Source organism: Patagioenas fasciata, chromosome 2, assembly GCF_037038585.1.
Source record: "Patagioenas fasciata isolate bPatFas1 chromosome 2, bPatFas1.hap1, whole genome shotgun sequence".
Classification (NCBI taxonomy): Eukaryota; Metazoa; Chordata; class Aves; order Columbiformes; family Columbidae; genus Patagioenas; species Patagioenas fasciata.
The window spans coordinates 90,450,189-90,473,498 of record NC_092521.1 but is presented as its reverse complement, the minus strand read 5'-3'; the positions used below and the strand labels follow the sequence as shown (position 1 = coordinate 90,473,498).

Below are 23,310 nucleotides of genomic sequence, written 5' to 3'. Positions count from 1 at the left end.
AGTGATAAATTCTGAACAAGCTACAGATGAGAGAGTGAATGAAGGAGCAGCTGTCATCCTCCCTATTGTCTTATAGCTTTTCAATTACAATTTTAACAACTGCTAAATTCTAATTTAAAACAACCATAGTAAAAATCCCAAGGAAAAACAATAATGCTGACAGCAACATATAATGAATGTTTATGAACCTGTGTTTCTGTATTAGCACGCCAATAAATACTACACAACATCCAAAGCAGGTTTATTGTGCTTAATTATTCATCTGTAGAAGTGAATGTGGGCAAATGGGAAATATGAAATAGGAGCTTCTATTGCAATCTTACCAACAAAAGAACTGTTTGAATATACTTCCACAGAGCAGTCCAATTTTTCTGCTATTTCTTCTGTGATTTTTTTTTATGATTGATTGATTGTTTTTAAAGCTAGGATTCTGATAAATTCATCTCAATTTCTGAGGGCTGAATAAAGGTAGCCAGAACTCAGGGTTTAAGAAAACTTTTTTATCTACTGAATTCACTTGTCACAAAGCAGCTGAAACAACCAGTGATGGTAGTAAATTGCCCCACAGCAAAAGGAAGGGGGACAGGATAAGACAGGTGGAAGAGTGGCTCCTTTGAAAGCTGATCAAGATTAGCTAATGCAAAAACAAAAAGGAAACCCACAATCAACCTACTCAGCAAAATCCAGCTTGAAACTGGCTGAGTCGTAACATATCAAACTGTGGGCAGGTGGCATCCCGTATGAGCTGTATCCTGCTGAGAGCTGCACTCTTCTGCCTCCCAGCAAACTGATGGGAAGGGCATGAGGCATCTCTGAGAAGTGTGAAAAGGCTCGACCTAAAATCTTTGCATTGTGTTTTACCCTACATTCCGTTTAAAAAACAAGTATCTTGCAGTTTGGTGAAATGCTTCTGTGGGCAGAGACTGAAGGAAAGCTGACAACGAGGATACAGCAGGTCTGCATGAGATGCAATAGGTGTGTGGAAGTTGCAAAGTTTGCACCACAGTCAGCTGTTAATGGGTTTCTTTATAGCTACTAGAGTATTTGAAGCCTGAATGGAGGAGGAAACAAGATTTATGTGATAGTTCATAACTTTGCCCAAAGGTCTTGAAGTACATTAACTCCCTGAAAGTTTCATGAAGAGATGCTCTGTAGGTACCTTTGCTGGTGGGGTGCTAATGCATTTGGTGTGCTCTGTGTTTCAGGGATAGAGCTCTGTCCTCCTGGGCACCGGTTCATGATCACCATGGTGGCGAGCTTCATCGAAATGGCGGGGCAGTTCCTCATGCCGGGGCTGGCTGCTCTCTGCAGGGACTGGCAGGTCCTCCAGGCGGTCATCATCTGTCCTTTCCTGCTGATGCTGCTTTACTGGGTGTAAGTATTTCTTCCTCCTGTCCCGTCAAAGACAACGTGAGCTCCCAATGTTAGACTTGGGATGTGCTTCACTGTTGGGTAGTGTGTGTGATTAACAATACCTGTGAGTCTCTCCCTTTGTTCTTTCATTCACCTTTTGTAAAGATTTTACTTTGAATTAAGAAATAATAGCTTTATAATTTGCTGTAGCAAGCACATAGGTTACATGCTGCCACATGGTGGGAACTCAGGAGATGGTCCTCTTTGGCTGAGCAGCAAGTTATATTAATACTTTGCTGCTATTCTGGCTATCACTTCCCCTTTAAAGAGGAAAAAAATTCCTGAGAGGATGCATCTCAGCCTAGCTGTTGTCAGATTGTGGCTGCACAGCTAAATTTTCCCTTAAAACCTGTATTGTGGTTCTGGGCTGTCACTGTTGGTTTCTTTAGCCTGAGTTAGCCAAGCTAGGTTAAAAATAACATGTGTCAGCTCTTGAACAAGTGCACTTGGACATCTTGTGTGTGTGAGGTAGCCAGCCCTCAGCGACACTGCCTGCTCAATTTTGCCTGAATTAGTGGATGCAGTGCCGAACCCTGGGGGGCCGCTCTGCACTGGGTGGTGGTTTGGGATCGTTTCCACAATCGTTTCCCCCTCTCAGCTGCTCCCACTCTGCAGTGTTGGTACAGCTATCCTGAGAGAACCAGGGTGGCTTTCACCTTGGGGACAGTGCCAAATCCATCCCCATCAGGACTTTATAAACCTCCCAAACTATCTTTCTTTGTTGTTCTATCTTAGTGACACGCAGTGGCAGCGTGAGACAATGGAGGTTTATGAGAGCAGTGTTGTACAAAACCGTAACAGTAAGAACATGCTAACTGGTTCTTTTTAAATATAACACTAACCAGATCAGATATTTAGTTGCTGTACACTTGAAAAATGGAAGAAAAAAGGCCACTGCGCTGTGCAGAACCAAGTTTTTTGTGTACTGGGAAGGGGGCCAGATGCTAGTTATAATGCCTGATGAAGTGCAGCATGTAAAAACTTTTTTAAGTATATAACAATTTTTAACAGTTGTGTATTTTTCTATTAATGCATGAAGGCCTTACAGACTTCTCCTGTGTTCATGACAGTAGCCCTTAGTGAGGATTTCTTCCATTATCCCTGAGGTAGATATGCCAGAGCTTGGGCTGAGGGCAAAATGCAGCACACTGGGAAGTCCCTTACAAGATAATGTGTTTTTCTTTCCTCCCCACCCGTGTTTTCCAACTTGCAACATCTAAATACTCTCATTGTGTTGGTGTTAATCTTGATGATGAATAAGCCAGAGTGTTCTTGTTAATGTATAATACTGTTCTACAAACCTGCCATATGTTGTACACATTTAAATGGAAACCAGTGCAGGTCTATTCCAAAACCTCCTATTGGGATGTCTGCCACCTGGAAAGCATTATAACCACCCCTGGGTAGGAACCAATATTAAATATAACATTTACAGATATTTGTGTCCAAAAGGACAGTATGACAGTATGAAGATGCTTAATGAACACAATAGATGACATGGGCAGCAGTAACACTTCAGCAGTCTTCTGGCAGTCTTGTACATTCCACTTGAGAGATCATCCCTGAGTGACATTGAAAGCAGTAAAAAATGCAAATGTTCATTTCCTCATCTCCAAGAGTTTGGGGGCTTTTTGGCTGGACAGGACAGGCAGACAATGCAAATAAATCCCCCTTATATAATGCGTGATATGACAGCTTGTTAAATAGTGGTAACAGCCAAAGTAGCAGGATTTGCCTTGCCCGAGATTTTTGCATTTGCAGAAATGGACTCTGGTTAAGATGCCTATTTAATTATACTGACAGTACAGTCTGCACTTTTCTCTTAGGCTTTTGTCTTCCATCTGTTGCATATTCTATGTAAACTGCTAGCATTTTATTACCTCTTCACTTTCTTCCGCTCTTTCCCCAGCATTGAGTTGGGAATATAATAAATTGTGGACCCTCAGCAAATATTACAGATGAAGGAAGAAATAAAACTGATTTGTAATAAAAGAACTGGAAAATTACACTGCTTGTTAATTCTCCATCGTGTACCCAAAGCAGTGAGTACAATAACAGACACTGATAGCTCCTGTGCTGCCTCCTCCATGCTCTCTTCCCTCTCCTGCTGTGGAAGAGCTGTTTGCTGCCCCATGCTGTGACTTAGCCCTCTCCCGTCAAAAAAGCCAACAGCATCCTGGCTTGTATCAGAAAAAGTGTGGCCAGCAGGACTACGGCAGTGATCGTCCCCGTACTCAGCACTGGGGAGGCCCCACCTTGAATCCTGAGTTCAGTTTTGGGCCCCTCTCTCTAAGACATTGAGGTGCTGGAGAGAGTTCAGAGAAGGGCAACGAAGCTGGTGAGGGGCCTGGAGCACAAGTCTGATGAGGAGCAGCTGAGGGAATGGGGGCTTTTTAGCCTGGAGAAAAGGAGGCTGAGGGGAGACCTTATCGCTGTCTACAACTACCTGAAAGGAGGTTGCAGCATGGAGGGGGTTGGCCTCTTCTCCCAGGTAGCAAGTGATAGGACAGGAGGAAGTGGCATCAAATTGTGCCAAGGGATGTTTAGATTGGATATTAAGAAAAATTCCTTTCTGGCAAGGGTTGTTCGGGCATTGGAACAGGCTGCCCAGGGAAGTGCTTGAGCCACCATCCCTGGAGGTATTTAAAAGATGCATGGATGAGGTTCTTAGGGACATGGTTTAGGGGTGGATTTGGCAGTGTTAGGTCAATGGTTGGACTTCATCATCTTAAAGGTCTTTTACAACCAAAATAATTCTATAGATATGCTCTGCTCCTGGCCACATATGTGTCAGGCTGTGCGATCCCCATGAGTCAGGTGGCTGAGCAGAGTGGGGAGCTGGGTATGGACAGGGGGTAAGAATGAAGCAGATTTGTCTAGGAATGACAGACTGGTGGACTGGGACACCTGAAAATCCAACAGATGCCTTTGCTGAGCTGTCAGGTCATTCTGGAAGGGCAGAGGCACCCACATAAGCCAGACCTGAGCACAAGAGTTGGTGACAGGCATATAAAAATAAGTTAATAGAAGGTAGGCTCCTTTCAAAGTGTGTGTGTGTGTTAGAGCCATGAGGGAAGGTGAGCTCCAGTTATATAGAGGCATTATTTCCTCTCCCTTGGATGTGGAAAGCTCCTGACAGGACCGTGGCATGAAGTTCAGCAAAGGTATCAATAATCTGAAATAAACTCCTGCTTTACTCTAACCAAAACCAAATAACTGGGAAGGGGTGGCCAGTTCTTTTCCAGTGCTGTTAGATAGGATTTACCCTTACCAAGACATAAGGTTGTAATAACTGGACTTTTTGTCCTGGGGCAGACCCTAAATTGGCATGCTACACCTTTTCCATGGTATGGGTTTGTTCTGCGTCTGAATGGGATAACAGTTCTCCTTCAAGTTCTGCATGGTACCTGCCTGACCTTTTTCTGTTTGTCAAGGATTCTTCTCAGCTCTTAGGATTTCTCAGGCTTAGGATCTCTTTTCCCAGGGTCACTTCCACTCTTCCCCCTCTCCTCTCCCAAACATCAGCCGTAAAACAGGCGATTAATGTTTCCCCCTACCCACCCACCCACCCACCTTCTTTTCTTTGACTGCAAAAGGCTGATCCTTTAGTTGCTGACGGAGAAGGTAGAATATGATCAACTAGATGTCTGCAGTCTGGTCAGGCTGATAATGTGGGAGACTGACCACCCTCAGCAGAAACCGTCTCAGCTTCGTTCAGTCAGTATTTAATGCCATGTGACAAAGCTCAAGGCTGTGACCAAATTTCTGTGCAGAAGTCCACAGGGACCAGGGGGGTGGCACTTTTTTTGGTGGCTTTTGAGTTTGTGATGGATCTTGGTCTGGGAACAGAAGGTGCAGCAGTAGGTCCATACAACAAATGACCCTTGGTAGCAGCAAGGTCTGTGCTTCACAGGTGAGCTTGGGCACTTCCCCAGAGATGGGACGGCCAGCACTTCCCCTTGCTGTGCCTGCTAACCTGGGCTTAAAGCAGCCCAGGAGCTTTTAAAGATCCTTAAATGAACCTTCCACTGCTCTCACCAAGTAATGGAGCAGCTGGAAGACATGAGGCTTCAGTGCTTCCAGTTTGAGAAACCTGTAGGAGCTGGAAAGCAGAGACAGTGTTTGTCCCTGGGATGCCTGTTGCTGCAGCTCTCTTCCTTCCCATAGGAGCAGGTGCTCCCCACAGGGCTTGTCATTTGGGACCTGTAACCTGTCAGTGGACCATTAAAATCCTGCACCTTTTAGAGTAGTGGCCGAGACTGTCCCCAGAGACATATGTGGGGGGATTTTTGTGTTCAGAGAATTCTTAATTTTTTAAAACATGTATTTGCAGTACCGGACTTTCTCCAAAAGGATATGCTAAAGCATCCACGCACCACTAGTGATAGTAAATAAGCTGTCAAGCTGAATAGTCATCATCATGGCTGGTATATATTTTTATTGCCTGATGTAATTTGGATTGCAGTCTGCCTGATTTCTCTCCTCTTTTCTTCTTCAAAAAAAAAATACTTTCTCTATCTGGGATGGAGGTTTCACTAAGCTGTGTTCCAAATTGCATCACCCTTAAAAGATAGTGGTGCAATTGCTTGGTCTACTGCTTAGAAATATAAGAACTGAGGCAGCATCCACCACACAGATCAGTGCTTTGTGAAGGAAATTTGGGGTTTATTATGTATTTAAAGTTAAATGTAGTTGTTAAATTTGTTCTTAAGCATTTTGGAAGATTAGTGAAAATTAGGCCGAAACTAGAATGAAAAATATGCTTGGAGTCAGATCTGAAAGTTCTGATATCTGTAGAAGTATGGGAGATTTTGTTCCTTTGTTTTAAGATCTATATATTTATTTTGGTTTTGAATTAAAATAAACTCACCTGAAATTAAAAAAAAAAAAAAAGGAAGAATGATCAGTTAAGCTAATGACTCGTGAATACCAGCACTTGAAGGAAACTTGACAGAAATGGTTTGTAACTCTGTGTGAATGTGTATATTTTTAAGGCAACTCAGCTAGCGCAATATTGTCATTACTAGAGGAACCTTTTAGAGCAACAACTCATGTTGTCTGGAGCATACACAATACTGGCCTGTATAAAAGAATGGCTCAAAGTCTGTGTATGTGGGAGAAGACTTTTGATATGTTTAAAAATTTAAAAACTCTATTTCATTATAATCCTAAAAAGTAGTTCTTCTCTTTCCTCTCTCTCTTCCCCTCTCTCTGTCTTTACAAGAGAATCCAAATCATTTCTGTCAGCTGTTTTTCTTCTTCAGTCTGAATTACCATGTGTTAACTGCACATCTCATTCATTGCCTGCTTGGCAGCAAAAGTCTGTTACAGACAGTGTTGCCTCCTTCTCAGAGTTCTTTCAAAATTGTATTAACAGGCAGAACACCTCTAATATGTTATAAAATTCTAATATGTCCTATTTCTAGGTCATAGGATAGTTCCTATACCATTTGTGAATTAGTGTAAAAGAAAAATTAGTTAATTTGCACATTCTGAATCTGTTTTCCCTCTTTCATAAGTGATTCTTCTGCTTTTTGAAAACAATTAAGTAGCTCATGAATGGTTAAATGGGCAGCTAAACTCTATGGGTTCTTCCTCTGACAGAAACTTGGAAGTGATCTTAACCTGTTCTCCATCTTTCAAGTATTTTCCCAGAGTCTCTTCGGTGGCTGATGGCTACACAGCAGTTTGAGGCATCCAAGGAGCTGATCCTTCAGTTCACGCACAAGAACAGGATGAACACAGAAAGCGACATCAAAGGAGTAGTGCCTGGTGAGTAGGACAGACAGACAACTGCAAACCCCTCCGCTCCGATGAAGTTGCTCACTCTTTGCTAAAGACTGCACATGGCATTGCTACCCAGAATTAAATGATCTATTTACTGTCTGTAAAATCATCCCATCCATTCATTCATTTTGCTTTTCTTGAAAGACGATTCCAAACTCCAGCACTGTCTTTAAAATTATTCCACCTGTTAAACAGTCCTAGTAAATAAAGTCTCACCTTGCCATGTCCTATGTCTTTAGAGACATCTCTTGAAGAATTTTGCCATGGCTACAGAGTGCGCCTTCAGCCTAGCGTGTCTCTGGAAACTGTTGTAGGGAAGCTGCTGGCAGGGATCCCGCTCGTCACGCAACACTTATTTTGTTGGTTTGGAGAAGCGGCAGCACTCAAACCCCAAATGCTAAAGCACCAGCCCTGTGACAGATATAAACCACGTTACGGTTTGTCTTTAAAGCATTGCTCCAAAAGCCTTTTGCTTTCTTCTCCTGCATCATCTGAAAGATGCTGCTCTGGGGGCAAAGGGACTGTGAGCAGCAGCAGTAGGGTGCAGTTTTTAGTTGAGAGTCTAAATTATTGGTTCCTTGGTTTACTGTTGCTTTTAGAAAGAGCTGACAGGTCTTATCACCAGGATTGTTACTGAAAAAGCCATACTCGTCTCTCACAAGATGCTTTGCAGAAGAGACTCTGTGCGTGTGTGGCTCTAATTACAATAAAGGTCAAGAGTTTCTGGATCTTCATCTCACCAGTGCGCCTGTTAGATTTGGTTCAGACACCGCTCTTCCTTCTCACAGGCCCGACAGTGCCCATAAATACCTGTTTTGCACTGTCACTTGCGATCTGTATCAGGCTACCCACTAGACAGAAAACAGTGGAAATGTTTCTTTTTTTCCCCTACTCTTTCAAACTCTACTTGCTCTGACCCCAAGGGCTGCGGGCAACCATCACCCAGCAGCTCTGCCCATGGGTTGGGGTGATGATGCTTCCAGCACTTGGCTGATACTCGCTCCCAAAGGTCTTTGGGGTAACTGCAGCTTCAGTTAATGCCAGAGGCATTGGTCAGCACTGGAACAGACTTCATCCAGAATAGAAAAATGTCACTGTTAACATCAGTGCCTAACAAATGAAGCAGTCTTCATCAGTGAGGGGTGAAAAAGTCCAGTTTGGGTCTGTGGTATTCATACTCAGGTCACTGCTGCGATTTCTGAGGCAGTTGGCATACTGGTGTTAGTTAACTTGTTTGGACATAATTGCGGATCTGGGGTCACAGTTCCTGAATCTGCACCACACACGACATGGCTTTGCAATGTAAACACCATTTTTCTGGCAAAGTTCTGAAAAGCATAGGAATATGTAAACAGCCTTTAACCTGGTAATCTACATCCCCCCCCACCTTCTTGTTGCACACCTTCCACAGACTGAATGATGGATCTTGGAGAAAACCTGTCTCTGAGCCAACAAAAAATCTTGCAGATGGACTTGGAGTTTCCCAACCAACTCTAAATTTGGCTTTTCTCAGCTAGTCAGCTTCTTGAATTTGGAGATAAAGTGTATTTTAAGGGAAAGGAAAAATAAATTACCTGAGTTTCCTTTAAGGAAAATGATAAAGATGCTACTGTGTCCTAGAAGGATTTATTTAAGCCATGTATAATGATGTTGTCCATGAAGGAGTGCTCTGTATCAAAATGGTTTCATGACTATTATTTGTGACTGATTACTTTTTCCAGCAGTTTCATGGCAGGAGTACACTCCTGTTAGAGACTTTCATGTGGAAAACAATGTTATTACACAACTTGATACTATGGATTCTCTGCCTGCAAATACACTTAGATATAACAGTTGTTAGTACATTACCCTTTGCAAACTTTGAGTGATACAGAACATGGTCGTTTCTACCTCCTTGTTGATGCTGCATTTTTTGGGGATATTGTTGTGGCTTTTTATTATTTCTTCCTTTGTATTTTCTCTTTAAAGTCTCTCTGTAGCCCCATATGCCAAGGCTTTCCTGACCCCGCTCTGGAGGGATGCTTTGTTTCTGTAGGGAGAGTAAGAGAGGAGCAGTATTGAAAGGATGAGACGAGCTCAACTAAGAATGTTGAAAGGCAGGACCTTCTCTCCCATTCTGGTGTATCAGAATGTTGATGGTTTGAGGGAGGACAGGAGAGAAGTAGAAATCCTGAATGAAGAATGTGATCAGACCGCAGTCCATGTGTCTCCCAGTGGGTCAGTAAGCAGAAGAAAGCATTTATTTGCTTTTGTGCATTATAATCACATACCTGCTGTTGCTGTACCAGGGCATGGCTAAAAAGCCAGCACTTCCCTGGGAGAAAGGATGCCATTGAGCCTGACGCAGATATTCCCTATTTCCCATTGACTCCCATTGTTGAGCTTTCCTATCTGTGTGGAGGAGTTTTTGTTTGTACTTTGTTTTATTCTTTGTTTTCCACCTGAAAGGGCTGGAAACAGTTTTGTTCTAGTTAGGAGCCATTGTGTTGCTGGTTATCACTCCTCACTGTTGTTGCAACAGCTTCCTGTGATTGAATTACTCCCCACACATTTAAATGATAAACGGCTCACTTGTGGTCCTTTCCAGCTGGAAGCCCATGGTAATTTTACTCATATGTACCAGTCAAATTAGTGTATCCTGTATAACAGATCATTAACAGGAGTTACAGTAGTTTCATATGTACCCATGTTGGCAGCTGATATGAGTTCCATAATAAAAAGAAGTAGCATTCAAGTGGGTTAAGTATTTCTGGGATGGAAGAAAATGCAATTTTGAATTTCTGTCCAAGCAATGAACAGGCTTATTTTCCTTTCTGAAGAATCGCACCATTCCCATTGCCTGCTGAAGGATTTTACTGGTGCATCATTCCCATTGCCTGCTGAAGGATTTTACTGGTGCATTTGGCTATGCTGCCCATAGTGGAAAGTGCCACTAACCACCTGTAAGGCCTGTTTGCTCCACAGGGAGCTGGACCGTGTGCTGGGTGGAAGAAAAAGAAGCAAAACTTAACTGCATCTTTTTGACTTAATCCATAGGGTGGGAGCAGTTTGCCAGTGTTCTTCTGGGAGATGTCTCTAAAGAGAACAGCTGTGGTCCAGCTGCAGCTGAAAGGTCTGGCAGCCATGGTAACAACCCACGTCCGAAGAAAATCATCGTGGGTAGCTGATGGGCAATGCTCAGCCAGCAAGACAGCATGGGAGTGTGCTTGCATGGAAATCAAATTAAAGTGAAACAAGTGATGTTAATAGGAGTTCAGAGTGGTGTAAATTAACATTGCCCTTATCTTCAGTAGCCTGTCCCAGGGATATAACTTAGTAATTATGCCAGTTGCAAAACACAAGGAGATCTGCTTCCTCAGCACCTTTAAGTGGCTTTATTTTTGAGTAATCAGTATACCTTGCGATTTTTAGAAAGGATAATTTGCCTTCATAAGGATTTTTGGGTTTATGCGGTCATATTTTCTTCTTTAATGCTTAAGAAATCTAGGTGTGCTAAGTAGACCTGGTTAAATCATCCCTAGTATTCTGAGTCTCAAAATTTCACCAGTTGTCTCAACACACTGCCATTTTTTAGAAATAAAAGTTTAAATTCATTTTTCCAACAAGGGAATGATTTTTATTGAACTGCATATTGAAACACCATTTGTAAAAGAGGTTTGGTGAATTTTCTTAACAAACATTTCAAAACATTATCCAAAAATGTCAGGTTTAATGGTGAGCAAATGAAATATTTAGATAATATTAGTTTTGCATAGGTTTTTCACTGCCAGTTTCTTCAGAAACTTCCCCATCTCTTCCTTGCTCCCCTGTTGAATAAGAAATAAACATAAGTTTCATTGCAGCCACAGGACATTTTTTTTTTTCACCTGAGTGAAATAAATGCTAAAGGAACACGGAGATTTGGTTAAAGAACAGGAGGAAAGAGTGTTTAGGGGAATAGGAAATCCCAAAGCACCAACTGTCCTTACACCTTTTAAAGGTGAGCTGTATATCGGATGGCTTTCATTATTTTGGCAGGATGCATGTTTTTAATCCACGTGGGGTTCAGGGTCTGTTTGACTGGAACAGAGAGACTGCTGCAAGCTGATCTCTGCTGCACCAGCACCCAGCCCTGATGGTGTGTTTGATTGGGCTGGGAAATGCACCACTTCAGAAGCCATATCAGCAGTCACCTGAGTGTCAGACTTGATGCTTCCATGGAAACCCACCTTTGTGTGGTTCTTCTCTTCCCCTGTGGTAGGAAACATTTCAAATGTTCCTTAGCAGGAAAAATACATGATTGACCAGGCTGAGTAACAAAATTCCTTTTTTGCTCACCTCTTGATGAAAATTGGAGTGCTCCTGTGAACAGGTAGGTTGTAGCTGTTCCTTTCCAAGGTTCTTTTCTAAGCTTAGAGAAATAATATTGATGCAATTACAAAAGTGGCCAGCAAAGATCAAGCATCTAAACGGATGCAAAGACTTTGACGTGTAAAGAGAAAGAAGGGATACACTGGTGATAAATACTGTGTGTGTATGTGCGTGGATTGCAGTTAGGAAAGCTGTAGTTTTCAGGAGCTTTCCTTTTAATGAAAAAAAAAAATTACCTTTCTTGCTTCTGCCATGACTTTTCTTTTATACATAAGCTAGTTGCCTGTTTTGTTTCTCTATTTTTTTTTTTTTTTTAACTAAGCCTGAGGCTTGGATCTATGTACTTGCGTGCTTTTTGTTTTTTCATTAAGTAAACAGCAGAGGTAAGGGTGAAAAACCTTTATGTCTGAAAGTCAGTTTCTTTCCCTAATAGAAGAGATTAACTCTCCCTACAAAGCTTTCTTAATATCCTTAGACAATCACACCTACAATTATGTTCCTGTTTTAAATTTTATAGTGGATGAAGAGCCAGGTGTATTAGCTAGAAAAAGCAAGCAATTTTCATGGCCACATAATACAGGTAACTCCATGTCATGCCACTATGTACAAACCTGCCAGATGTACTACTTTACTAGATCCCATTTCTTGGATTTTTAATGGTGCAAAATGTAAATATCCCATGAAGTCCCAGAGGCCAATCAGGTAAATGTGAGAAATTTAATTAAAACAGTTCAAGGTGCTACTTGAAGGCAGCCTTTAAGTCTTACAAAGGACTGTGTGTCACCCACAGAGATTTCCATCTCACACAAAACCAGACAGTGATTTCTGTTGCCCTCTTATTAAATCAGCTTCCAGGAGGGGCTGGGTTTCTCTTGGTGGTCCTGTGTTGTCCAGGAGCAGGAACTGATGGAGTTGGTGCAACTCCTTCGGGACATGCAGTACATGATAAACAGTGAGTAACGAGAATAAAAACTGATCAGTGCAAGTCTTCTTCTTCTGGCTAGAGCTACAGGAATGGCAGAGGAGAGCTCATGCATGCCCTGACTGTATCCTTGGCAAGGATAAAAAAAGGAGTGCTCTACAGAGGACATACCTTTTAATGCCACTGGGAAAAGCCAAACATGCAATAAAATATACTTTTTAAAAAAACAAACAAACACAAAAAACCCACCACACACTAGGAGGGATTGTCATGTTACATTTAAGCTTGAACGATTCTTTCCAGCTGAGTCCTATGCAGACTCTCGCTGGCCATACTCCAGCCTGTGCAGTGGCTTTGTACCCAGATGGCACACTGGCTCTTTGTCCACAGTGCTACCTTTCCTCCCAGAGGAGGTGGCTTTACCGGGTAAGAACTGCATGCACAGGGCTGGCAGTGAGCCCTGGCACTGCCAGCACTCCCCTGGCCCATGGGAACCTGGGGCAGAGGATGGATGAGTCTGAATATGGAGGAGAGGGCTTAGGAGAGACCTTGGGAACCAAGGGGAGGCAGAGAGCAATAAGAGGGGACCAGTGGACAGAGAGGAGAGGAAATAAAAGGGTGAAAAGAGTTGTGGGAGCAAAGGATAAAAACAGACTTAGAGAGGGAGAGGCAAAGGGCTGGAGGCAATTAGTGGCTGTACAGGAAGAAGACAGGAGAGCTGAAACATGGAGACCAAAGGGGTTGTGACCATTCGCTTCACCCTCCCTCCAGAACAAGCTATCAAGCCTAAGGATTCAGTCTCAACACTCTTCTCTTGTGAAATCTATTCCTAAAACGTGTGCTTCTCTCCTCCACACTGCCCAAATCACCTGCTCTGCCTGCTTAGGTTTCCTCCATAGCTCTGGCAGTAGATAGCAGCAATGCATGTGTAGGTATCTGAAACCTCCTGATGGCCCAGACATGGCTCCACGTGGTGATGTTTGAGGTATTCTTTGTTTTGGGGGGTTTTTCATTTGTTTGTGTGAGTTTTTTTGTTTAGTTTGGTTGGGTTTAGGCTTTTGATTGGGGTTTTTTTGTTTTGTTTTTCTTTTTTTGAAATGTTGGTAATGTTAGAGGAATGTAAACACTAACAAGTCACGCTCTGGGAAATGCAAGAAGTCAGGTTGCCTGGGCAACCCTTGCTTGGCCTCCTGGCATGAAGGCGTGATGATACAGCCTTTAATAACGTGATTACGACCTATTTTTTCCACAGGGCATAGGATGGACGAATCAGTGCATAGGATGGACGATGCTGTGGGAATGAAGCTGTTGTCTGTTCCTCATTTGTTGCAGAATTTGGAAGGTGTGTAGTGAATGAGGTAGAGGGTTGCAGAAGGAAAGAGGATAGTCTTGGGGAAATTAAGCTGAATGCCTCCTGAAGAGTTGTATTCCTTTCCTGTGTCTGCCAGGGATGTCCTTGTATGCTGATGGAAATTTCCCTGGAATCAGGCTCTTTCAATGCTGTCACTAATCACTATTTCATCAGTGTCTGTCTCCAGCATGGGGCTTGATTTGCAGAAAGCTGGAACATTTATGTTGGCACCTACAAGGGGTATCACTGTGTGATTTTTCTCATTCTGGACACAATTCCTCTGTATTTTATCTCTCTGCCTGCAAAACAGGAATAATCTTTGTCCTTACAAGAAGGTGGTGGGGATTATTTCATTGTATTTATGAAGTACATTAATATTCTGACAGCACCGTAGGAATGTCTCTGAGGAAACCTATGGTTTTGTACTCACTGGGAGGTTTGCATAATAAGGCTGAGGGGCACAATCTGACTGGGAAAGGCAGAGATATCATTAATAGCTGCCCATTTGCTGACTGCAGTGAGCATTTGGGGGGGGGCAAGCTAGTGTGTGATCACCTAATTAGGAGCTGTATCATAACGCATATGAGCAATTGAATATTGCAACAACCTTGTGTCTGGCTTTTCCTGTCTTTTTTTGAATGTAATTAGAAATACAGGACTGAAACAAATTATTGCAATCAGTCCTTTGCTATTAGAGTTATCGAGTTATACAGTTGCTCTCATGAAATGAGGTTACTTTTAACATGCTGTTAGTATTTATGTGCCGTACTTTTGTTGGAAGGCCATTCCAGCCTCCAAATTGCTCTTGTACTAGGGTGCATTTTAGCATTCAATTCAAATACACTATAGCTGTCCAGGTTCCTAGTCTTTTTTTCTCTTCCCATTTGTTCCCATCTGTGGCCATCTTTATCTTACATCTCTTTTTTTCTCTTTCCATGCCATGTGAGCAGACAGCAGCCCCATTCGTTTGATGAGCTGAAGTTCTCTTCTATCTCCTCTCCTTTTATAAATAGGCTTGCCAAGGCTTTAGTTTTTTCGAATATTGATGACCAGAACTGCAGAAGAGCACCATTGTCTGAATTGGAAGTACCTCATGGACACAACAGTCTGGTGCCTTATAGTGACTCGTGATCAAGTAGTATATAACCAAGTCAAATACAGTATTATCTTCTAGCAGAAGCATTTCCCACTAGTCCCTGAGTGTCTTACCTTGTCTTTTGCATTTTTTACTTGCTTTTGCCACACACAGTCTCAGGCTTACCCAGTTCCTTCTGATAGCCATTTCTATGCTGTACTGCTGGCAGTGTCTCATTTTGTCACCAGCAAACTTCATTGGCACATTCCTGAGGCTTATGCCAACCTCCCTAGTGAGGTTATTCAACTAGATTTCATTTTCTGAGAATAAGACAAGTCATCCCACCACTAACCTCCTGCCATCCACTTGTGATTTCCATTTTTCTACCCCTTGCTGCTGTCTTCCCATCAGTCAACTTCTTACCCACCCTATAATTTCTGTATGTGACTTGATAGCCTTCAATAATTCTTTACTATTACAGTCTCCAAAAATACAATATATGAGGCTGATAGTCCTCCATTATTTAAACTAAATAAATAAATAAGAGCACAAAGGGAGTTCATGGAGACAAAAATCCTGGAAAGCAGAAATAACCCTGTATACTAGTAACCTGGTGAGGCTGGGAGTAGGTTGCTTCAGCTCTGCATTTTGGACCAATCTACCTCCTGCTGCAGACCTGTCATGTTCTGGGGATTGATTTGAGCCTCTGTACTGGGCTTCCATAGCTCTTTTCGTTTTCAAAGAGCTACTGACAGTATCATTTAGCAGCCAGAAAAATCTAGCAGAAGTCTATCACCACAGGACTCTTGTCATTTTAGACGTCTTTTTTTGGTAGCTTGATTTGACCTTTGTCTATTTTGTCTTTGCCAAGTGATGCAGAGATAGGTGGCTTCATTTGAAAGTTTTACAAATACTTTCTGATTTTGAAAGCCATGCTTCTGAAATGCAGAGGATCCCACGAGAATTCAGCAGCGCTGGGAGTTGGGAGCTGGAAGCTGGTATGGTTCCCCTCCCCATGAGACTTTTAAAGTCTCCCAATGAATAGTTTTAATTTCCACTGAGATATGAAGAGTTAGCTTGTTGACAGTTTTCCTACTGAGTCCCTGAATAGGAAGCCTAGAGTGTGTGTGGGCTATAGAGTATGGGAAAACTCATAATGGGCCTCTGAGTAAATGGGTGAAAATATTTTTATTTTCCACACTCGCACTTCGGGTAAATCAGTCAGAACTGAAACGTTTCATGCAAATTCCTTCGGGACTGATGACTTCAGTGCAAAATTAAAGATTAAGTTGGGGGTAGTGGGAGTTTTCCTGGTGTTATTCCAGTACCTGAGAGAGCAGGAGTTTGCTTCCATGGGGTTTATTTAGGCATTGGCTTGACTTCCCTTTTAAGATCTTAATGTTGACCTATGAAGTCCAGACAGCCTAAGAGCGATCATTCTCCTGATGTCTGTCACAGTCAGTCAGAGCAGGTCCTTTTGTGCAAACAGGCTACCTCCAAAGACAGAAAGCCATGTAAATGAGAGCCAGTTCTGTAGCTGATGACTTTTTTGCAAGTTACATAGCTAATTTGTTGCTATCTGAATGATATTTTGATTATTGTAAATTATTGATTTTGTGGTAGTGTTTTGTTTGTGAACAGCTGACTTTATAGAACTAAAGGATGGAGAAAGTTATCAGAACAATAGATGATGCTGGAGACTTGGGGAGAGTCATTCATCCAAAGCAGGTGACTTGGAGTTTTAACACATGGTAGAGGGATGGAGGAGTAAATAGCTAGTAGAGCCAGAAGGCTTTCAGTAAAAAGACAGGTGCTGTTTGCATTCTTTACTGTAAGGTTTGAGGCCAGATTATTTTACTTTCTTTTTTTGTCTGTCTTTCTTTTAATTTTGTTTTTTTTGTTTCATTTTTTCCTTTCCTTTTTGTTTCTTTTTTCTTTCTTTTTTTCTTTAATCCTTCTAATGCAGCTACATCTGCAATCTCTTTGGAGACATTTTTGTATAATGCTGTTATGTGTCAATGGAGTATAACCCCCACCAGAGCAGAAGCAAGGGTCTACTGAAGGGAGACTGCTGCATGAGGCAGGGTAGAAAAGGGGTGAAAACCTCCTTGTGTGTGATCCTCGCTGCACTTGAAGCAGAGGAGGTGTTCATCAGTTCACATAAGCCATGGGCTATCCATGACATGAGGCTAGAACACCATTTCAGTGGAAAAAACAAGAGTTAGTTGGGAAGGGCTGATTCATAAGAAAGGCTGAAAAGGGGGCGTGAATGCACATGAGACGGATGTATTACAATAAATAAAGAGCACAGGGATTATAACAACCCATAAGGTATGAACAAAGCAGGAGCGGAGGGCAAAATATTGTTTGGCTCCAAAAAGAACTGTAATCAAGTGTTGCTTTTCTTAATTTTATTAAGTTGTGGCTCAATAAAACACATATTGACAATAAAATCCAGTGAAAATGACTTTGAGAAACAAAAAAAACCCACAAAATTAGAAAAATATGAAGAACACGGCATCAGAGACTGTCTTCTGCTGACAGAGGAAGAGATGTTTCACTTTGACAGGCCAGATCTGGTCATTCTTAGTCTGAGAGTGAACCCGTATGTCCACCTATAATCTGTGCAATGTGTGCTGCTTGGGTGGTGATTTTCATTGTTGTCCTTCAGCTGAAATAGTGAACAGTCATCAACAGCTCATCAAAACCTTGCGCTGTTTCTAGTGCTTGCTTTGACTTTTTTGATGTAGAAGGTTTAGCTTGGGCTCAATTACAGGCTTTAAAACTATGTTTTATCTAGCTGCTTCAGTTGTTCTGAATTATTTTATTCCCACTTACTCCTTTCCAGAATCGCTACAAAAATAATTTTGACCTTGTTCTTTGAAATTAGGTACCATCTTTTTGCTGAGCCTGCTGAGTGCTCCTGTGGTACAAATATTAATTTGACTGATTTCCTCTTTTGCTCCACCTCTGTTTTTATGCTTTTGTGAGCTTCATGCTGTGTAGATTCTGTGGAGCAATTGATATTATCAGGTGGTAAGGAAAGTAATACGGCAATATTCTGCGTAAGTACAATCATTAATGTAAAATACTATTTGCTGCTTTTCTCAGAAGCGTTCCCTGTAGTTACTCTAGAGAGACAAGAAGTGACCTGTGAGCAGTGAACCACTCATCTATTTGCATAAAAATAATGTTTCTTTGGTTTATTATTTTTGTGATACAGTTTTCAAATCACAGTAGACAAACGCGTCTCTCATTTTATTTGTAGATTTGGATGATTTATCTCTGTGTTTTTTCACCACAGCTTGCTTTTATTTTTCCCTGTGTTGCCTCTCTTAGAGAGATGGCTATTCAGAGGAGCACAGCAAAGGTCAGGGCAGGCCAGTGCGGACGACTGAGGACACCCGGGCTAATTGTGTATGCACAACAGGAACGCACACACAGTCCAGAACAAGGCCACGCTGCTGCCTTTCAATGCAGCCGGTCTAGAAAGCAGCAAGATGAGCTTTTGCCCTAAAGAACACTGCAAGTCTGTGCTTCTGGAGGGCATAGTTCCTGTGTTGCTTCTTTATAGCTACAGCTTCTTCAGTTTTTACCTTACATTATGCCCTTGCAGCTGTCTCACCGATCCAGTAGCTTGGAAACAGTGGGGTTTTTGGCATGCCTAGGTAGGTGTTCATGCTCTAACCTAGTGATATTTGGAAAGTAGAGCAGTGCCCTTCATTTTTGTCCCATTCATTTAAGAATATCAGATGCAATATTTGTGAGGCTTGTGTATTACTATAGCATTTTAAAGAAAAGTTTGCTTGCAGCTGCCCAGCACTTTAAGGACATGGTGAGGCTTTAGTTCTGAAACACAAAGACATCGCAGATAATGATGCCCAAGGGTTTTTCTTCAAGGAAATGTCTTCTGTTTAGGAAATCCATCAGAACAATTTTAAATATTTGAAGGGAGGTGAGGGAATGACCTGACGCAGTATCCTAGACACTTCTTTCTGAAACCTGGATTTGAACAAACCTCGAGAGATTCCCATGCAAAATGGCATTGAGCTCCAGTCTTTTCCATAACTTTTAAGGTGTGCATTGCAGAACTGCAACAGCTCTTGTGACAGAGCTAAGGGACCCTCTTTGAAAGCAATCCTGTAAATGCATAGTCCTGCCTGTGGGGGTTTAAAAATTAGAAGAATCATGAAGTTGTTCAGGAAATTTTATGTCACACTTGCTGGGATCAAGCTTTGTATTACCCTCATTCTACATACATATTTTAAACTGGGAGGTTTGGGGTGTGAATGAGTTCTTGGAGATTTCTTCAGCCCCAAATAGGTTAAGGAAAGCTTGAAAGAAAAGGAGGAACCTGAAGTGGACTTTAGGCAGTTTATTTAGCATTTTTATAGCTGCTGTTAGTGAAACTGGCAGTGCTGTGCTCTCCAGAACATCCCTCAGAATATCTGTAGTTCATAAGCTACGCTTCTCCTCTGTGTCCTCCCCCGTGAAATAATGATTTTCCTTTGGTTTGTTTCAGAGTTGGAGAAGGAGATCGCCAGGAGACCGAAGAAAGTCTGCATTGTTAAAGTGGTGGGAACCAGGAACCTGTGGAAAAACATCGTAGTATTGTGTGTGAACTCGTAAGTCTGACCTCTTTCTATTTGAATAATGGTGTGGCTGGTCACCTGGAAGCAGTAATAGGAGATGGTAGAGGAGCTCTTCTGTTTCTTAGTGTGGAACCCTTACTAGTGTCTCGGATAAAAGATCCTGGAAAAAGCACAGTCTGTTGCAGGGAATTATTTTTTATGGCAAACGTGGAAGAACTCATTGGCTGTTTCCTACAGCAGAACCGTATGTCTTCTCAGGCACCGTGCTGCAAGCACATTGCTATCAGCAGTGGTCTCACATGGCCACGTGCTGTTATATGCTCACGCATGCAGACATCTGCTGCTGGCACCCTGGGTGGCTTTTTTGAAATCATTAATGCCACAGGAGTGCAAGTTCAAGTTGTTTACGACTGCTATAGCTGTTCGCAGATGTTTCTTGCCAGTGAATACAATCTTGCTCCCCTGTATAACAGCTGTCCTTTATAGGTCTTCAAAAGCAGGTTGCAAAGTGCTTCAGCTCTCCCAAATCATGTATGGGGCACGCAGGGAGAATGTGCAGGCTTGCACAGAACAATGTGATGCCTACATCCTAAGGCTTCGACTTGGACATGTGTACATGGGCAAAATGAACCACCTGCCTGAGGGTTCTGCAGGTTCCAGGCTTTGAGACCTTCTGTTCAGAACTGTGCACCTTATAAAGAGGAAATAGGTGGGCTGCAAACTTAGCCTCTAACCAAACCAATCTCCTAGGAGGGCAGTGGATTTTCTAATTTTTTGGTCTTATAAAATGCCCATTGGAGTTCTTTTCATGATTTTTTTCAAATTGGAGGTGGGGAGAAGACTGGAAATCCCCCACCTTCTGCTCTGTTTAGAATTACTCAGCTCTCTTGTGGCTTTTTCTTCACCACTTCAGGGCCCTACTCTGCAACCTTTAGTCCTGTTAACAGGCTCATGGATCAGCCCATAATGCAGAGAGGACAACCCCTGTGCTGGGTGGGTAGGTATCCAGAGGCACATGGACTCCAAGGGTCAGTCTCCAGCATTACCAGTGGCAGAACCAACTCTGGGTTTATGATACTTGTTTCTCTCCCACCTACCAGTTGGTAACTCCCTCTGTTTTGAAAAAACATTTTCCTCTTAGGCTGAGCTGGTAGCTTTAATAACCAGTGTTAACTGTATTTGTAAAAAATGTTTATGTGGGGCATTCCCCCCTTGTTTCTCACCCTTTTTAATTACACATATTTAGAAATTCCCTGAGCCAGAACTTGGTAGCCCGAAGAGTGACTTCTGGCAATAGCTCGTGGAGGCTTTTTGGCACCCAAGTAGTACGTGAAGCAGATGTGTGTTTGGGGAAATATAATGGCTTTCATGTTTGTTTTTAAGGGATGGAAAAACAACTATAGAATGTTAAATCTATTATTCTTGTTAGACAAGGCTATGCTAAATTTTTGTAGCATGGAACATAGAGAAGGAGCCTTTTGCAGGGATTTATGAGACATCAATGGAGATAAATGTATTTAGTTTTAAAAGCAACTGTTCTGAGCTGCTCGGCAAGTTAAGATGATAGAGTAATTCTTGGAAAAGCAGGCTAGAAAGCAAAGTGCAGATGATACATTAATTTAGTTTATAGGTCATGGCCTAAATAACAGCTTCAGCAAGTGTGTTTGCACGCACAAAAGAGAAAGAGAGAAGGTACACACTGTTTAACTTTGCCCTCTTATTAAATATTGTCTTGCTGACTAATATTTCACTTATGGGAGGCGCCTATTATAATCTAGATATCCAAAGCAAATGACATTTTTGTATAACAGAAAGTATTTGTGCTGGGTTTTTTAGAGGGGAAGGTGTTTTGTATTGAGGGTGTATTTTGAACTATAGCATTGATTCTTAAGATTGAAAGAGAAATTCCCCGGGCTGTCATGCACTCAGCAATTGCATATTCCCCCAACTGTTTCTATGTTTACATTAATATCCAGTTTACACTGACAGTGCTTCAAATTCCTGGTGTTCAGGAGGATAGAGGTGTATCAGTGTAATGTACCTGCCATTCATTTTTTGGAGACCTGGATCCACGCCTGCTGCTGTCAGGCACAATTAATCTGTGACATGAGGTTTGTCTGATCTAAATGCCAGAGGCAGGAGGCCTTTGCTGGCAGGGGTGCTTGTGCTGTGATTTGGGGCAGCTGGGAGCAGTGACCTCCCGTAGCAGCTCTGCCACAGTTTTGCACTATGTCACGGGTGATGCTGGGGCTTCTCATCGGACTTCTGTACCTCCAGATGCCTGCTTTCCCTTTTCCCATTGAATGAATGCAATGGAGTGGCAAGATATTGATCACTGGTATCATGAAGAAAGTTCTTTTAAAAGAAGCAGAGACAATTGCTATAAAGGGTGATATATATGTGTAGATTGAATTACAGGGCTTATTGTTTCATAATTGTAATAATCATCACAGCACGTGTGATTTCAAATACTTATTTTTACGGGGTTTTCAGTTGGAACAGGCTAACTTGGGAAGTGAGATGCAAACTTTAGTATGACCAAATGCCATGGGCAGGTGGGTCTTCTTGGAAGCCACATGTGCATTGCACAGTGTTTTGCTGTCCGAGCACAGAAGCTGCATCTTCGCAGCAGCATTGTTTCTGTGACCATCAGCAGATCCACTGGGAACAGAGAGATGTACTTCTCGAGATAGGAGAGTTCTGAAATACTTTGGGAAAATCAGTCACACACCTTAAAATGTCACCTGTACCCCAATATTGAGCAGCAAGTGAAGCCAGTAATTTGCAAATGTCTGGTTGAACAGGGGTTTTTGTCTTGTTTCTTTTGATCATTGCTTGTTTTTACAGTAGCACCTACAAGTCCAGGTTGAGTCTTTTGCACCAGGTGTTGTATTCCTGCAGGAGAAGAAATTCTTCTGGCGTTAATGTGTTCCGACATTGAATTACGTTGCAGTGTATGGCTGCCTTCTCAGCTGTGATCTCCTCTTGCCCTCTCATGTTTCCCCTAGGCTGACGGGGTATGGCATACACCACTGTTTTGCGAAAAGCATGATGGGGCACGAAGCGAAGATGGCAATTACGCACAACTTCTATGCGGACTACTACACCATGGCTGGGATTGCCCTGGCATCCTGCCTGGCCATGTGCCCCGTGGTTGGGTTCCTGGGGAGGAGAGGAGGACTCCTACTTTTCATGATCCTCACAGCTCTGGCGTCGCTTCTGCAGCTGGGCCTTCTCAACTGTAAGTTGGAGAAAAGAGCTTTTCAGGATCACAGGAGTCTGACATGCAAATAAGGGACCAGAAAATAGTAGTATTTCCTTTGCCTTTCTCAGATTTGACATGCCAAACACCTGCTTAGTTTAAGAAGCTGGTTTGTCTTGAAGGATTCCCCAAACAATTGTTGTCTTAGGTTCATTAACAAAAGGCGCTCTTCTGGATGAGTCGCTCTAGTGAATCTTGTTGAGCATTGGTGCTGCTTCTAGGGCTGGCACTTGGAAAAAAAACAACCAAATGAAAAAAAATGCTTTAAATTTTATTTCAGTGGAATAGCCTCTGGGGAAAGAACTGGGTAGGGACTGGGAAGGGAAAACTTTCGCACTTGAGTCTGCTTCTCAAATGGCCTTTAAACCAAACAGAAGTTAAAGCAGTAGATGTGGGTCCCGCCTGCTCTGAGCATCTTGCTACATACAAGTAATATACAGGTAGCATGGAAATATGCAGCTGAGAAATCCTACTTTTGACATGATGGGTATGTATAGCCCATGTGAATGTATACACGTGATTTTGTGAGGTGACACAGCTTTTCAAATGGGTTGGTCC

At 42.4% G+C, this 23,310-nt stretch overlaps 1 protein-coding gene across 5 annotated transcripts in view; it reads left to right on the top strand.

Moving 5' to 3' along the window:
* The window catches only part of SLC22A23 (solute carrier family 22 member 23), a 117,754-nt gene that overhangs the window by 79,812 nt on the left and 14,632 nt on the right, over positions 1–23,310 (top strand). For 4 of the 5 annotated variants that reach the window (XR_010650888.2, XM_065830966.2, XM_065830965.2 and 1 more), the window contains exons 4-8: positions 1,206–1,374; positions 7,058–7,185; positions 13,725–13,814; positions 19,421–19,523; positions 22,499–22,731. Coding sequence is in view for 4 of the 5 variants with exons in the window: in XM_065830966.2 (XP_065687038.1) it covers positions 1,206–1,374; positions 7,058–7,185; positions 13,725–13,814; positions 19,421–19,523; positions 22,499–22,731 (723 nt within the window). In the remaining variant the exon portion in view is untranslated. The remainder of the gene's footprint in view (positions 1–1,205; positions 1,375–7,057; positions 7,186–13,724; positions 13,815–19,420; positions 19,524–22,498; positions 22,732–23,310) is intronic. The other variant, XM_065830967.2, reaches the window with a different exon arrangement.